This window comes from Arachis duranensis, chromosome 3 (genome assembly GCF_000817695.3).
Source record: "Arachis duranensis cultivar V14167 chromosome 3, aradu.V14167.gnm2.J7QH, whole genome shotgun sequence".
NCBI classification, from domain to species: domain Eukaryota; kingdom Viridiplantae; phylum Streptophyta; class Magnoliopsida; order Fabales; family Fabaceae; genus Arachis; species Arachis duranensis.
This window is the reverse complement of record NC_029774.3, coordinates 42,858,617-42,874,716: the sequence shown is the minus strand read 5'-3', so window position 1 is coordinate 42,874,716 and position 16,100 is coordinate 42,858,617. Positions and strand designations below refer to the sequence as shown.

General features: G+C 32.2%; 2 protein-coding genes across 3 annotated transcripts in view; both read right to left on the bottom strand.

Annotated features, from left to right (window-relative positions):
* LOC107478936 (short-chain dehydrogenase TIC 32 B, chloroplastic) overlaps nucleotides 1–16,100 on the bottom strand; it is a 78,680-nt gene that overhangs the window by 6,208 nt on the left and 56,372 nt on the right. The window lies entirely within an intron of this gene.
* Nucleotides 8,774–11,218, bottom strand: LOC107479010 (uncharacterized). The gene has a single exon (XM_016099163.1). It carries the CDS (start codon nucleotides 11,216–11,218, stop codon nucleotides 8,774–8,776), a length of 2,445 nt encoding a protein of 814 aa, XP_015954649.1.

Genomic DNA, 16,100 nt, shown 5'->3' with positions numbered 1-16,100 from the left:
TTTATTGATGGAAAAAAAATTTATTATATATTTCAAATTTTTTTAAAATAAAAAAAATAATCATTCTTAATTAAGATAATAAAACACATAATTTATAAAAATTATAAATCTAATAGTAATTAACTTTTTATTTTATTTGTTTACTAACTCAACTATTTTACTTTAGATAATCTGATTTTGAATTTATGTATATCACTTGTATATTAAAATATTTGCGTAAATAATTTTAAAAATTAACTACTAATCAACCACTACAAATAGAAAGACAAATTTAGTATCTCATAATCTTTTTTTATTATGTTACTCTATAAATTTAATTTTTGAAAAAGATTAAAATCAGAGGTGGATTTAGGGGGCCAAATCTTAAAATACATGATATCTAATGTTTAAAAGTTTTGAGAAATATACTTTCTAGTTTAGTGGTTAAAAGGAGGTATTTTATACTTCAAAGCATGAGTTCAAGTCCCATGTCATTCATTTAAAATTTATTTTCTTTTGTTCTTTCAAGTTTTTTTTATAATTTTTCTATCTATTATTATATAAAAATACTTTGATTTTTATAATAATTTTTAATTGGATGTAATAAGAAAATATATACATAAAAATAAATTAGATTAAATTTTATTTTGTATAATATTAAAATCAAAATATATTAAGTGATTTTTTAAGGGTAAAGTATACTTTTTGTCCCTAAAGTTTGGCAAAAGTTTTTAAAATAATCCTAAGTTTTATTTTGTTTCAATTATGTCCCAGAAGTTTTCGATTTGCATCAAATATACCCTCGACGGCTAAATTTTCAAAAAATTTAAGACCAATCTAACAATAATGCATGAAAATTATTCTTGATTTGTTTGTGTTGAGGGTTATTCTTATGAAATTGTTGTTGAATTGGTCTTAAATTTTTTTAAAAATTAACTGTCAGGGGTATATTTGATACAAATCGAAAACTTTTGGAATAAAATTAAAATAAAATAAAACTTAGGGGTATTTTTGAAACTTTTATCAAACTTCAGGGACAAAAAGTATACTTTACCCTTTTTTAAAATTAATTTTAGTTTAAAATAATATTAAAATATATAATTATTTTTTTATTAAACTTTTTAATTTTAATATGGTATTTTTAATTTTTTTATTTTCGGCCTCTTCTTTATAAAATTTTTGGATCCACCACTGATTTAAATATCAACGATTTTAATCTATATTTGTTAGTATTTTTAGTCAACAATTCAATATTTATAATCCAGCAGTTTAACATTATATTTTTTACAAATAATTTTAAATATTATTAATTAAGTGCCGATCAATAATAATAAATTATACTAATAGAGCTGCTGTTAATTATTTGTCTATTATATTTTTTATTATTTTATTATATAATATGTAATTATTTAATCAAAAAACAAAGTGCATCAATATATAAAGACTGATATGAGAACTTACTTTTAACTACAGCTATAGTAATTTTGTAATTCAAAATAGTATGTTATCAATGGTGTCATATTTATGTTTGATTGGTATTGGTAAGTTGCATTATTATTAGAACATAGTGTAACCTCTGCTATGCTTCTGATGTGGCCCAACTCACGTGTGCGAGTAGTGAATTGATTCATTTCGTGTACGCCAATAACAAATTGGAGTCTCAGCTTTTCAACTTGTCACTGCCAGTTTCAATTCGTGGCCGTCAATCCTGAATTGGCGTATAAATTCAATTTGCATGCGCCACACTTAAAGTAGTCCTGCATATTTTGGGAAGCATTTTTTCGTGCGTATTTTAAAAAATAATATATTTTTGTTATTTATTTATATAGAAAAGTCCGAGTTTGATTTTACAAAACTGCGAGTGCAATTTCCGCAAAGATTCAGGTGCAAGTGCTATGTAACACCTTATTTAACATGGGAATATCTCAATTATATTGAGATTAGATTATCAAAAAAACCATTCCTTATAATTAATTCGAATATAACAACGATTCAATCAATAATAATCTTATATATCAATTTTGGCCTTTTTAAAATGGTAAAAACAAAATTCCGTACATTATTAATTGAGATTAATTAGTTCACTTCAGTTCCTATCTTTTTCGTCAAATGTTAATTTGTTAGGTAATATAATGTCAAATGTTAATTTGTTAGGTAATACAATTAAGCACGGACCTAATTGTTTTTAAATTGGTTCAAAGATTTATTTTATTCTAAAAAGGTTGATATAATATCTCTTTTTGAATTTTTTTAATTCATTATATTAATATTATTTTTTTTAATAAATTCTTGAATGTATGATATAGTACTTATATATTAACTAATAAATTATTCATATTTAAAATATTATTTATTATAAAACGAAATAAATAATTCTTAATATAATTTTAAATATATAAATAATAAAAATCAAAATATAATTAATACATTAATAATAATAACTCTGTGATGTATTATTAGTATTATGATTTAAATTTTTTGTAATAAATTAAAAAATTAATAAATATATTATTTGATATATGTGGCTTGTAATAATAATAGTAGAATTTGATTAGTTTATTTTCAAAGAAACTTGAGAGGCAACCTCAACTTATTGTTAAGTCCATTTAATTTGAATATGTAATTTCAGTAGTTTTTTATCATCAATTTTCTTTTACGGTTTTTGAGTTTTGTTTTTATTGGTATAATAAAAAAATTCAAGTAATCGAGTTAAAAAATGATGCTAATTCGATACTCTACCTATGACTTTTATATACTTTTAAACTATCAAAATTAAATCAAAAAAAAAATTATAATTGCTTGGTTGTTTTAAAAACATAATTATATGCATATTTATTCCAATTAAGGGAATAAATATATTAATCTCTTATACAAAATCTTCATATTGAATTTGGGAATACAAAGTATTTTAAATAATATTAAACGTTTTAAACACTATTTTTTTATAAATATAATTTATTTTTAATTCATTGATAGTGACAAACTTTTTATAGGGTCATTTAATTACATTCGTTCTTTTGAATGTATCATAAAAATAATTATTTTTTTTAATGTGATATTACTTAATTAGAAGTAAATTTATATTAACAGTCCATCAATTATATATATATACCCTCTAACATATTATCCATTTGTGAGTGGTTTAATATAATGGATTCTCAATGATGATTCTTCTGTTTTTTTTTTTTATGGTTATGAAGGTTGTGGTAAAACATTTTTTTACAAATTCGATATAAGCAAAAGTTAAGTGAAAGGATAAAATTGTACTAAATGTGGCTTCTAGTAATATAGTTTCACGGATCCAACTACCATACCAAAGGAGTGCACAATCTAATTTCAAAATAACTTTTATTTATGAATATTATATGTGCAGGACTCGCCCTTTGTCAAATTATTGATAAAGAATAGGTTTAATTATTATATTCTATAAGTCTGTATAATTTTATTATAATTTTAATTAAATTCGTATGTTTTTTTAATTGAATCCTTAAATTGTATTAAATTTTATAATAATTTTTTTAAAAGTTCATTCAAAATCGACAAAAAAAATTCACTCAAATAAGTAATAAAGTATCTACATTTTTTAGAAGAAAACTTTTTCGGAGGCTAAATATCCATTCATTTTATTTTTAAGCTCTATTTTCTCTATTGAATAAATATCCATGGCTCAATTTTATGGATATGGAAAGCTTATGTGTGATCTGTCCGGATATAGATTCATGGGGTACAAAACTAATATGTGAGACAATTTATGAAATGGAATATATGGAAAACTCGTTCTGTTTTACTGACACCACATGACTGTGAAGCACCTGTATTCTCCATATCCATATCCAAACACCACTTTTTGCTTCCATATTCAAATTAAAAACCGAATATCCATTGCATTATTATACTAAATTTTTATTGTCCGATAAAGTTAAGGGTAATGCTACGGTGATGATGCCATTTTTATTCCTTATGTGATGAAATTTGTTGGCATAGCTAAAGGGGCGACACATTTTCATACAAGATCAGTTGGGTCAGGGACACGTTTTCTGTTCTTTGTAGGATAGTAAAGTATTAGATCAGTTAGGTTAGGTTTGGAGTCAGGTTTAAATTGCTTCATGTCCACGGATTCTTAAATAGAGTCAGATTTAAATATAGTGACTGTTACGGTGGATAACCGGAGATTAATAGGTTGGACGAGTTTGGCTGGCCCAATCGTCTCAACGATGAAACGTCCAAGTGAGTTGGTGATCCAAGGCTCCCGTCCGACTTGTGTAAGGGAGAATGGGGGTGGTACCTGCAAAGACACTTCGATGCCAAAGTCAGCAAAGGGGTAAAACAAGTCTAGAGAGTATTGGGCTTATGTGATACCTGAGAGGTGTCAGTGTATTTATAGGGGTGAACCCATAACCACCACTGAAGTAGTTCCGCCTTTTAAGGTGGATAACCGTTCCTTTATCTTAGGGAGGTTGAGATATGGCTCCTGGAAGTGGGTAGAGAGATTTTAGGGGCAGTTACTCATTTGAATAAGTGATTATCTGCCAGCAAATCTTCGTCCCCGACTTCTTTAAGGTTAGTCGTGATAAGAACCAACTTCGTAGGAAGGAGGTCGGTACAAGGCGAAGCTCAACCCTTTTGGGTTGGGCCTTTTGTTGGGACCTGGGCCTTATCGTTGGGCCAGGGTATGAACAGTGCCCCTACTCAAGCCCAATTTATTTTAAGATTTGGGTTCGAGTATTCTACTCGGGGTCGTAACCGACTTGTGAGGGAACCGACGTGATTTGTTTACAACCGACGTGAATTTTCGTGACTTTTGATTTTCACAGTTACGTCTAATCAAACGTCGCGTCCGTTAGGGGTGTGCGTATGTATTAATTACCTTGGTAAGGTGCATTCATTAATGACTACTTCCATTTTTACCATTATGCCCCAACGTGCTTATAAGTACTTCCCTCTTCTTTCGTTGTTTCATTTCTTCGATTTTTCAAATTTTTCCCTTTTATCTGTTCGTGGAACACTTTCGTATCTGTTCGTGGGATACTTTCGTTGAAGGCTTTCATTTTCCTCTACTCATTTTCAGGCAAAGGTTGGTTCTTTCTTCCCTTTTATTTTTTTTTTTGTTTCCCACGGTATCCCCCAGCCCGGCAGGCCAATGACTAATCCGCCACGGTACTGAGCTCCATTTAAGGGTTTGCCGCTGGCCAATGGATTGCTACATGCACAAGGCGGAATTCGAACCCCAACACTTGCTTAAGCGGACTAGTGAGCTAACCACTAGACCAACCCAACTTGGTTTTTCTTCCCTTTTATTAAGTGCTTCTGTTTGCATGCCTTTTATTTTCTTTGGAGAGGGAGAAGGTGACGTCATAGGTTTCTGTTAGATTTCATGCCCCTTAGGAACTCTCGTTTTTTATTCTTTTTCCTTTTCCCTTTGTAGGTTTTCATCGTACCCTAGAAAAAAATGTCTTCTGTAGAAGTTCTTGCTCAGTGGGTTAATGTTACGGTCTTGGGAAAGGAACCCTTGGTCGATGCCGAATTCATCACCAACCTTCGTACTCATCACCATATTTGTATTTCTGAGGAGGATGAGCCGAAGTATGAATTGGTGGTCCCGGGTCTGGAAGACCGGGTTTGTTTTGGGAAGGATACTGAGGAGGTCCCTCATTTCTTCTACATGTATGAAAGCATGATTACCCGTTTGGGTGTTTTTCTTCCATTTTCTGATTTTGAAATAGCTGTTTTGTGTCACTGCCGAGTTGCTCCTACCCAACTTCACCCCAATTCTTGGGATTTTCTGAAAATTTACCAGTTTATCAGCCACGCCTTAGATTTTCCGACCACTTTGAGGATTTTCTTCTATCTTTTTCATATGACCAAGTCCTTCAGTGGGCTAAATAACAAGCAGCAATAGGTCTTTCCGAGCCATACAAGGTCGGAGAGTTTTCACCCTTTTTGATGAATCCTTCCATGACTTAAAAAATTATTTTTTCAAAGTTCAAGGTGTAGAAGGTCACCACCCCTTTTTCCTGGATGAAAATTCTGTTCCTCGCTTTCCTCTGTATTGGTTGGAGGCCTCCCCCTACGAGAAATACGGTTTGGATGACTTAGATGAGGTTCCTCCGAGAAGTATGGGGGAGGGCCCATATCTGGATACAGCAAATCGATGCTTAACGGGCATTGCCAGTCGCTTTTTTTATAGGATTTAAAGTTGATTATTTTAATATTTTTTGAAATTTTAAATTTGAATAATATAAAAATAATAATAATAGAGTAGTCAATGATAATATAAAAATATTAAAATTAAAATAAATATATATTACCTATCTATAAACAATAACAATATGAAAATATTTTAATTATAATGAATACATACATCACCTATCTATAAATAACATAATCCATAAAATAGTTATTACAATAATATTTTATCTTCTTTTGTCTAACTCAAAGTCATAAAATAAATATAAAAACAAGATTGTTTACAAAAGATGAATCATATTCAAAAGTCATATTTTCTTTTTGTTTAGAGACTTTTTTTAAATGGAAAGCCAAAGATTTGTATTTGAAAAATCTTTTATGTATCTACAAAAAGTGTAAAGAAGAAAAATAATTGTCTTTTTTTGAGGCTATAGATCAAACTATAAGTAAGTAATTTCTGAATTTGTACTGAGTAAAAAACTTTAACAATTCCTTATACATGTTCTTATCAATAAATTCTTGAACCTTGAAGAACTATAAAATTTAGAAATCAATAAAATATACCATTTACCAATACAAATTTCATTATATTTGAATGACAATTTAACAAAAAAAACCTATAAAATTGAAATTTCTTGTTTGAGACGGAATTTTCTACACATGCACAATATAAGAAGCTATTAAACTCTCTGTAGAGCATTCAAATTTATAATTAGCCAATATTACTTCTATTTTGTACAATTTCTTAATCTAATAAAAGGTACCTGCAATGGTGTTCTTTACTAACATGAGTTGGTTCCGCTCTTGTGAGTTTGTTGCTAAAAAAAGAAAAATTTTAATTTATTATCACTGGTATAAAATTATTTTTTACAACTTTATTCAACATGAAAAATATAATCTCCGTTGCAATATCAGAGTAACCTTTTAACAGTTTAAGCATCAATTTTTTTCTTTATTTAATAGAAGAAGAATATAGAAGGAGAAAGATAATAGGCTATAAAGCACAGATACTTCGTTGAATTGTCGTGTCTGCGTGTCGGACACATTTCGGACACGACACTCGTTCGACACGCGTGTCTACCGTATCCAACCGTGTCTTGATAAAAAATAAAAAAAATTCTTCTCTAGATATACTTGGACACACCTAAATAACATCACGTATCAATAAATTTAATCTTATTCTTAACAGGTATTTTTGAAATAAATTTAGATATAATATATATTATTATTTATTAAAACAAAAAAATTTTAAATACTTAATATAATTAAAATAAGACATTAAAAATAATTAAAAAAATTAATTTATATTTCAATACCAATAAAATATCAAAATATCATTACGAGTTATCTAAAAAAATACTTTATATTTTACAAATATGTGTCTCATGCTCCGTGGATGATTTTTTACCTGGGTAAAAAACTTATATAAGCCAAGGCAAGAAGGGTCTAACGTAAATACGCCAAACCGAAAATCTTTTCAGCAATAAGCCAAACACTATCTTTATGTAATTCGAACCAAGGTGGTTCGAACTACAAACCTTAATAATTCAAACCAGGGTGGTTCGAATTAAGGAGAGAAAATTTAAACGTAATTCGAACCAGGATGGTTCGAACTCTTCTTGCACGTAATTCGAGCTGGCCTAGCTCGAATTATTCATTGGAAACCAAACCATGTAATTCGAACCAAGCTGGTTCGAATTACCATTGGCGTGGTCCTTCATAATTCGAACCAAGGTGGTTCGAATTATGGGTGATTCGGCTATATAAGGAGTTCGAATCACCCTCATTCGAACTATTATTCCTACCCCCTACCCCACAAAATCTCAGCGAAAACGACCCAGATTCTGTCTCGGAGGTACTCCTCCATCCGCCTTCACCGCTGCATCAGAGTCTGTCGCAGGGATTTCGGCGGCACCCCTGCATGTTGCGCCACCAGCACAGCCTGCCCCACCGGATGATGGGGATGACATCGAGGATGAAGAGTCGTTTATCCGCCGAGGTCAGAGGACACGGGTAGCCCGTCGCTGTGGTACTGGGTCGCATCTGTTTAGATGATTCACGTTTCATGTATTTTTTTTCCTTAAAGTTCATTCATGTATGAAAGTTATTTGTATTTTTTTTGTTATGTTATAGTCTGTTCAGCTATGTTTTTTTTATTTGTGTTGTTGGACTTTGATTATGTATGGTCAACGAATCTTGAAACAGTTCAGTGTTTATTTTTTCTTATTAAATTGTGCACCTACGGAAAATGTAGCATTATACATAATTAAAGAAGCCATATTCATTACTACTCGCAACAATCAAACTAAAAGTCATGTGCACTAATGTAAATAATACTGACACTAACAACATGCGAAATAATCTAAATAACTCTAAGACTAGCAAGATGCGCACTAATGTAGATAATGCTAACACTAACAACATGCATACTAATGGTGTCCTGTTTGAGACGAGCCTCCAACCTGTGGGCAACTACGTCGTGTGTGTCCGGGTTGGCGACATAGGCCGCACCTCTTTGGCCGATTCGGATCCGCCTCGTCCATATTCATCCGTATCCTAGTGGATCTAGGACGATCCTCTCTGGCACGCCTCTTGTCAGGGTCTGGAATCACCGTGGGCCCGTCGTAAGGTGGCCAGAAGCCCTCTGGGATCGGAGGTGTGAATCCCATCCGATACACATTGAACACCGAGCTAATCTGATAGACGCTGTGAACGTAAGAGGTCCAGGTGACCCGTGAGTATGCACAGCATGCAAGTGCGTGCTGACACGGGAAATGAAGAGCCTGAAGTACCCGCAGTCACATGTCCGAGAGGCAAGTGATACTCTGTAAGTACCCAAGGAGAAAGAACCAGTCGGAGTGGTCTCTGCTACAGTGAACTCGGAGTTATCCCGGTCATACAGCGTCACCGTGAAGCACCTGGCCGTCTTCATGTTGGCCTCAATACACTTCACCAAATGCTGACTGAATTGTTGTCCTGTTCCCATCTGGGCCTCAGCCTCTCTCCCCTTGCGAACAAACAGTTCCGCAAGCCTACAATATGTTGCCTTCACCAGGGATGCTACAGGGAGATTTCTGACCCCCTTCAGGATAGAGTTCACACACTCGGAGATGTTCGTCGTCATGTGACCGAATCTCCGCCCCTCATCACGATGCTGAGTCCACAACGAGTAATCAATCCGGTTCGCCCACTCACACATCGCCGGATCTTCAGATCGCAGGATATCAAACCAGTAATCAAATTCAACCTCGGTCTTCGCATACGCCGCGTTCACTAGTAGCCTCCTAGCGTCTTTGCCCTTGAAGGTTAGGGCAAAATTAGCCGCTACGTGTCGTATGCAGAATGCACGGTACGCAGATGGCGGTAGCCAACCGCCGTCAGGGGCCTCAAGCGCAGCCTTGATGCCGTTGTGCCTGTCCGATATAACCAGCAAACCGGGCTGCGGGGTCACATGCTGTCGAAGGTGCGAGAGAAAGAATGTCCAGGATTCCGCATTCTCACCCTCTACTAGTGCGAATGCGACAGGTAGAATGTTCGAGTTCCCGTCCTGTGCAATCGCGATGAGCAACGTCCCCCCATACTTTCCATACAGATGTGTGCCGTCAATGCTCACTAGCGGCTTGCAATGACAGAATGCCTCGATGCACGGTGGGAAAGTCCAGAAAAGCCTGTGAAAGTACGCTTGAGACTCGTCCACTTGTCCTCCAACTCGAACCGGGGTCGTCTTAAGGACGACAACACTACCAGGCATCGTCAGCTGCACACCCAACACCCACCTAGGCAGGTCGTTGCAGGACTCATCCCAGTCACCGTATATGAGGGCAATAGATTTCTGCTTCGCCATCCAAACCCTCCGGTAAGTCGGCCTAAAACCAAAGTGCGCTGCCGTGGCGTTCAGGAGCACCTTGATGCTCACGGATGCATCGGCCCTAACCATTGGCATAATGAACGCCAAAATCACATGATAATCCAAACTCCTGTGGTCACTCGAGATGGATGTGGCCAGGCAAGTGTGAGGTCCATTGTACCGTTTGACCTCCCAAATGCACTTGCGCTTCCGGAGACTCAGTCGAATCAACCATGTGCACCCATTCCCAAACTCGGAACACTTGCCCACATACCGGCGGTGATCGGACTCCACCACCTTGTACTGTACCCCTCGCCGGATGCTGTAAGTCTTCACACTTAAAAGGGCCTCATCTTTATCCTGGAATTGCTGACCAACCTGGAACTCTGTCAGACCAGTAGTCCCTTCCGCATCTCTAGCTCCGAATCCAACAGCGTGCCCTAAAACCCCCTCATGTCTCATGGCGTCCAAGTCCAACGAGGAAAAATGTGGTGGATACTGTTGTGTGTCAGAGCTAGAACCACCTACCTCCAATGCAGGCCCAGTCGCTCCAATATCATCAGCGCTATCATCGTCAATCATATCCGGCTCGACGTCATCCTCCTCTTCATCAACCAAAAAACCGTCTCCTACGCCAACAGGTGCAACTCCCACTAAAGCGTTCGGCAAATTTTCCCTTTCCACTACCTCGTCGCCTTCGGTGCCATTGAGGTCAACAGCAAAAGATGGGGAGGCGACATGTTGGACCACTGGTTCGTACACAGGGACGGACGAGGAAGCAACGGCAGGCCGGGAACTAGAACCTGCTGGATTCGCTATAGTGTTCGTATTCCTGTTCGAACCGCTGGAGTTGGATACAACATCAACCAGCCGTGCCAACAACTCCGGTGTCCTCACCTCCGGAAACTGCCGCCGACAAAGAAACATTACTTGCAAGTCCACATCATTATTAATCGTGAAGCAATCATACTTCACCGTATTCTGTAGCACCGTGACTGGAATGCGATAGAAAAACTTCTTTACCCGCTTCGCACCATCCAGACCGAGCTTCATTAGTACAGCGCTAACAAGGTCATCATAACTCGTCGTAGATGTTATGACAATACATAGAGGATTTTTATCTGTGAACTTTACTCCGGAACGAGTTTTTCTATTAACAGATCCTCTGTGGTGCACCAAAACCACAAAACTCTCCTCACTAGCCATCTTACTCCCTCTAATGAGACTAACTCACGTTTGGAACCATATACATACAGCTCAATCTCACACTAATTCGAACCGGTCTGGTTCGAACTAGGATTTGTGTAATTCAAACCAGACTGGTTCGAATTACAAGGAAACCGTCTCTCTCTATAATTCGAACCAGCTTGGTTCGAATTACGTTCATTCTTAATTCGAACCAAGCTGGTTCGATTTATTACCAACCAACAAAACCTAATTCGAACTCACCTGGTTCGATTTACTAACAATTAGAGTTCGAACCAACCGGGTTCGAATTATATAAAAATACGATCTGGCTTATTGCTGGAACGATTTTTGCTTTGGCGTATTTACGTAATTTTTTGAGCCAGTTGGCTTATTATAGTTTTTTACCCTTTTTACCTTGTATGTTGTTGGAGCAATTGGAGCAATGAGAGAATATAATAAAATATAAATTAATAATTAAAAAATAAGACTAAAGATAATTTAGGAAATTAAATATAAAATTAAAAATATATATTTTATTTATTAAAAATATGTATGAAGATAAAGATAACATTGCATAAAAAATTATTTCTACTTCAAATTAAATATTGTTAAAAAATAAATAAATAAATTTAATAATATTTATAAATAATTAAATTATTAATCTGTTCAAAACAATAAAAAAACTTCAAAACAATAGAAAATCAGTTTGTCGATTTACTGTGTTCATCCACTTTAATATTTTAGAAACTTTCGATAAAATTAAAAAACAATATTAACCTTCCAACTATTTTAATAATTGTCCAACTTTTTCTCTTTCTCAAATTTTCGTCTAATTTAAATTTAAATCTCATTTTTCTTTCATATATCTATTTATTAATATATAATCTTAAGAGAAGTTATATTTTTATACTTTATTACACATCTTATTTACAGTGATAATAAAATAAATTGTATAAATTTATATAAAATGTAAATAAAATAAGTAAAATTTTAATTGATTAAATCTAATTTGCAAAAAATTAAATACTTTTTTAATAAATAAAACGTGCAATTAATTTATTTAATAAAAATTCTTTAATTTGATACTTAATTTATTTTATTAATGTCATCTATGTCTTTTTTTTTTTCTTTTTTGAAACGTCACCTATGTTTAAATCTGACTCTATTTAAGAATATGTATGAGGAGATAGAGCAATCTAAACCTGACTCCAAACCTGACCCAACTGACCCAATACTTCACTAACCTGCAAAAAAAAACAAAAAACGTGTCACCCCACAGCTATGCCAACACATCACATACGGAATAAAAATGGCATCATCACCGTAGTTTGTAATATCCATTTACTTTGAATCCAAACCCGCAAACTTTGAATCTCATTGCAATAAACAACATAGTTTTGGAAGATTTTCCAATGTATCAGTGTACTTTTTTGATATACTGGTATGACATGATTTCAAACCGTGAAGATATTGAATTATATATGTTGATGGCTGAGATCGTCAAGGTAGCTTGTGTGGTGGCACTAATAAATTGCAGAGCAAGGATAGACAAGAACCTGATCTCCCGTTAACCAAAAATCGATGAGTTGAGTGTCCTGGAGTTTTGCCCTTCGTGAACGGCTCATAGCGCAGTGGCTTTGTGGCTGAATTTGTTCAAAGCCAATGAATTGTTGGATGGGCTTTGTTGTTGTGAGCTTTATTTAGTGGAGTGGGTCTTCCTATTTTGTTTTTGAATAGCCAGTTGGATTGATTTATGGGCTTGTATTGTTACTTTGTTAAGATAAATATGTTTGTCCCATATCCTGATAAAAAATAAAAAGTATTCTTGTAGCAGGCCAGAAAATTTTTTCTTCGGTGAAAAACCTGATGTGGATTTAATTGGTATGACTTGGTTTCTTATAAGCATGTGTTAGTAGTTGTAATAGTAGATCGATATAGTTATAAATAATGGAGGGGTTAGCGAATAAATAAAATACTAAATAAATAAAAAATTAACTATAAATAATAGTAGAATTATAAGTAATAAAAATCTACAGTATAAAAGAATACTAAATAAAAAAATAGTGAAAGTAATAAAAAAAATTATAGATAATATAATTTAATAAACTATATATTGATATGTTATTCATATATGTCTTTTGTTTTTGATATTTTGTCTATTAGAATTTGTATTTTTTAATTTAACAAGTAAATATTAATTGTTATTATAAAGTTGGTTAATAAGATTTATCTAAAAAATGTAAATTAACATGATAAGATAAGATAAATTAATTCTTTAAATTCATGATTTTTTAGTATTTTATCTTGTAAAAGTAATTTTTAGTAGTATAATTTAAATAATATTTAATTTATTAGTATCTATTTTAATATAAAAATTATCAAACATAAGTTGCATTAACACGATTTTATTTTTAATCAAAATTAAATTTACAAAAAATAATTAGAATATGAGTGACATTATTATAACGTAAATTTAATTAAAATATCATACCAAAAAAAATAATGTAATTCGGATTGAATGAGAGGTAAACAGTGGTCTTACTAACTGCATGACCAATTAGGAGTGATAGGTGGTGGACATGTTATTTAATACATCAGTGCAATTAGTATTGTCATTGTTTTTAAAAGATGTTTGAAGGTAAAAAATTACTAAAAAATAAAAATACAAAACAATTGTTGAAAATTAAGATACTATTTATTTTATTTTCACTTTTTTTTTTAATTAAGTTCCAAAAACTTCAATAATTTACCGTTCACATATATGGTGGTGGGATCAAGAGGCACACATGACAGAGTTCCAATATTTTTAAAAAATCTTATGATTAGAATGTATTTGTACAAACTCTTTGTTCCAACATGTGGCGTTAGGAGTGAGGATAAAAAAAATCGGATACGGCTGGAAGTGTCTTTCACCGTTAGATTTTACAGTTAGATCGTGGCCATTCATGTGTCATGGATGGGATCAAAGGAAACTTGTGTTTCAGTATTATTCCATTCGGGCCTCCTAGCCCGGGTTGTGTGTTGATACATCAACGCAGATGTAGCGGTGGATTTTACTATTGATGACTGGCTTCACGCCGAAAGTAATCTTCCTATTGTAGGGGGCAGATAATAAATCTTGTGCAGATTTTATCTTCTGCTGCAGAAATGGCGTGATATGTTCTTCTAGAATAGGATAATGATTACCAATATAAAAAAGATTGACGTCATGTGGTGCACAAACAAACCATTGTTCAATGTACGGGAAATCGTCATGGGCAGGGCGCTGCGAAATGTTTAATTTTTTTATTTTTGTTTTAAGAAAAACAAATTTTATGTTTAACTTTTCAATTTTCGCAGTATAAATTTTTTAAAAAATTTTTAAAAAAGAAGATAGATTTTCAAATATTAAAAATACTAAAAATATGTTTGGTTGATTTGTTTTAAAAATATATTTTAAATACCTTAGAATGACAAAATATATCTTTATTAAGCATTGATTTTTGGTATTTAAAGTTTTTTTAAATGAATAATTATTTTTTATACACAATTAACATAAAATAAATTACTGTATTATCATGCAAATTTAAAAAATTTGGTATCTCATATGTATATAGTTGATTTTTTTATCATGACATTCTATAACAATAAACAAAAATAATTAGAAAAATAATAAATTTATTTTGTTGATGATTCTTTAGATTTACTTTCGAATGAATTAATCATTTAATATTACAATTTTTTTATATTAACACAATTTTTTTAGCAAAAAATTTATTAACAAAATAATAAATAAACAAATGTTAAAGGTAAGGAAATAAAAGTTTAAAATAAGAATCCAAGTTTGTTGTTGATATTTTTAAATTTTCACCGTATTCTACTTTAGTGAATGATTATCGATTTAGAACATAATTTTCATTGTTAAATTATTTCTTTAAATGATATAGTATTAGTTTTAACAAATTGTACGTCAATGTTAATTCAGAAAATAAGAAAGGTAGAACTAAATAAAAGAAAGGAACTAACACATATTTAAGAATCAATTTAGATAAATGAGTTAATTAAGTTAACCCGTGATTTAGTGTTCTAAAATTATATAGAGTTTTAAGGGAGATTTATTAAGAGAAAAAGAAGAAGTTTGTGTATGTAATTTTAGTACTCCATAATTGAGAAGATAGCAGAAAAAAATTTATTTAAGCTAAATATCTTTTTTATTTTTATTTGAGTTTAGCTTAAGTTTGAGTTGATGTTAAATGAATATAAGCAGTAAAAATTTTAAAAGAATAAAAAAATAAAAATATTATTTTAAGCCTAAGCTTAAGCTTAAAGGACAGAATATTTTTTCCGATAAATAACATTAATAAATCAAGTTAGATTTCGTGTTATCAAAAAGTTCTAAATAAAAAAAAGTTACTAGTGCATGTCCCAGGAACAAATTTGTTACAAAAATTTATGTAAATCGAATTGACCAAATTTGACTTAGCTTCTCTAGTGCTAAATTGAAACAGTATGATTCAAATTAGTAGAAATAAAGACAAATCAAAATGGGTATCTTCGATTTATGAATGCATGAAATTCATTCACAATATATATTCTAATTAAGGATGAGTATGATCGATTCATTAATAATAGAGTCTATTTTCGAAGTTGAAGCGGGAGACACCAGAAACTCACGTTTGAATTAATTAATAGAAATATAATGTATAATTCTATACCAATAAATTATAACTTAGACATAAAAAATAAAAAAAAATAAAATTCAATTTTTTATTTATGTATCTCAATTATAAATTGTTGTATTCATGTCCTGTGCTAGAATTATACAAAAAATATGTCTGTAAAATTCGTAATAATTAAGAATATTAAAATATAAATGCATCTTTGTCATTGTCTTCTGTCATAAAGGAGATAAGTCTCAAAG

Coding starts and splice junctions, on each gene's coding strand:
- LOC107479010 (XM_016099163.1), bottom strand. CDS start 11,218: ATGGCTAGTGAGGAGAGTTTTGTGGTTTTGGTGCACCACAGAGGATCT.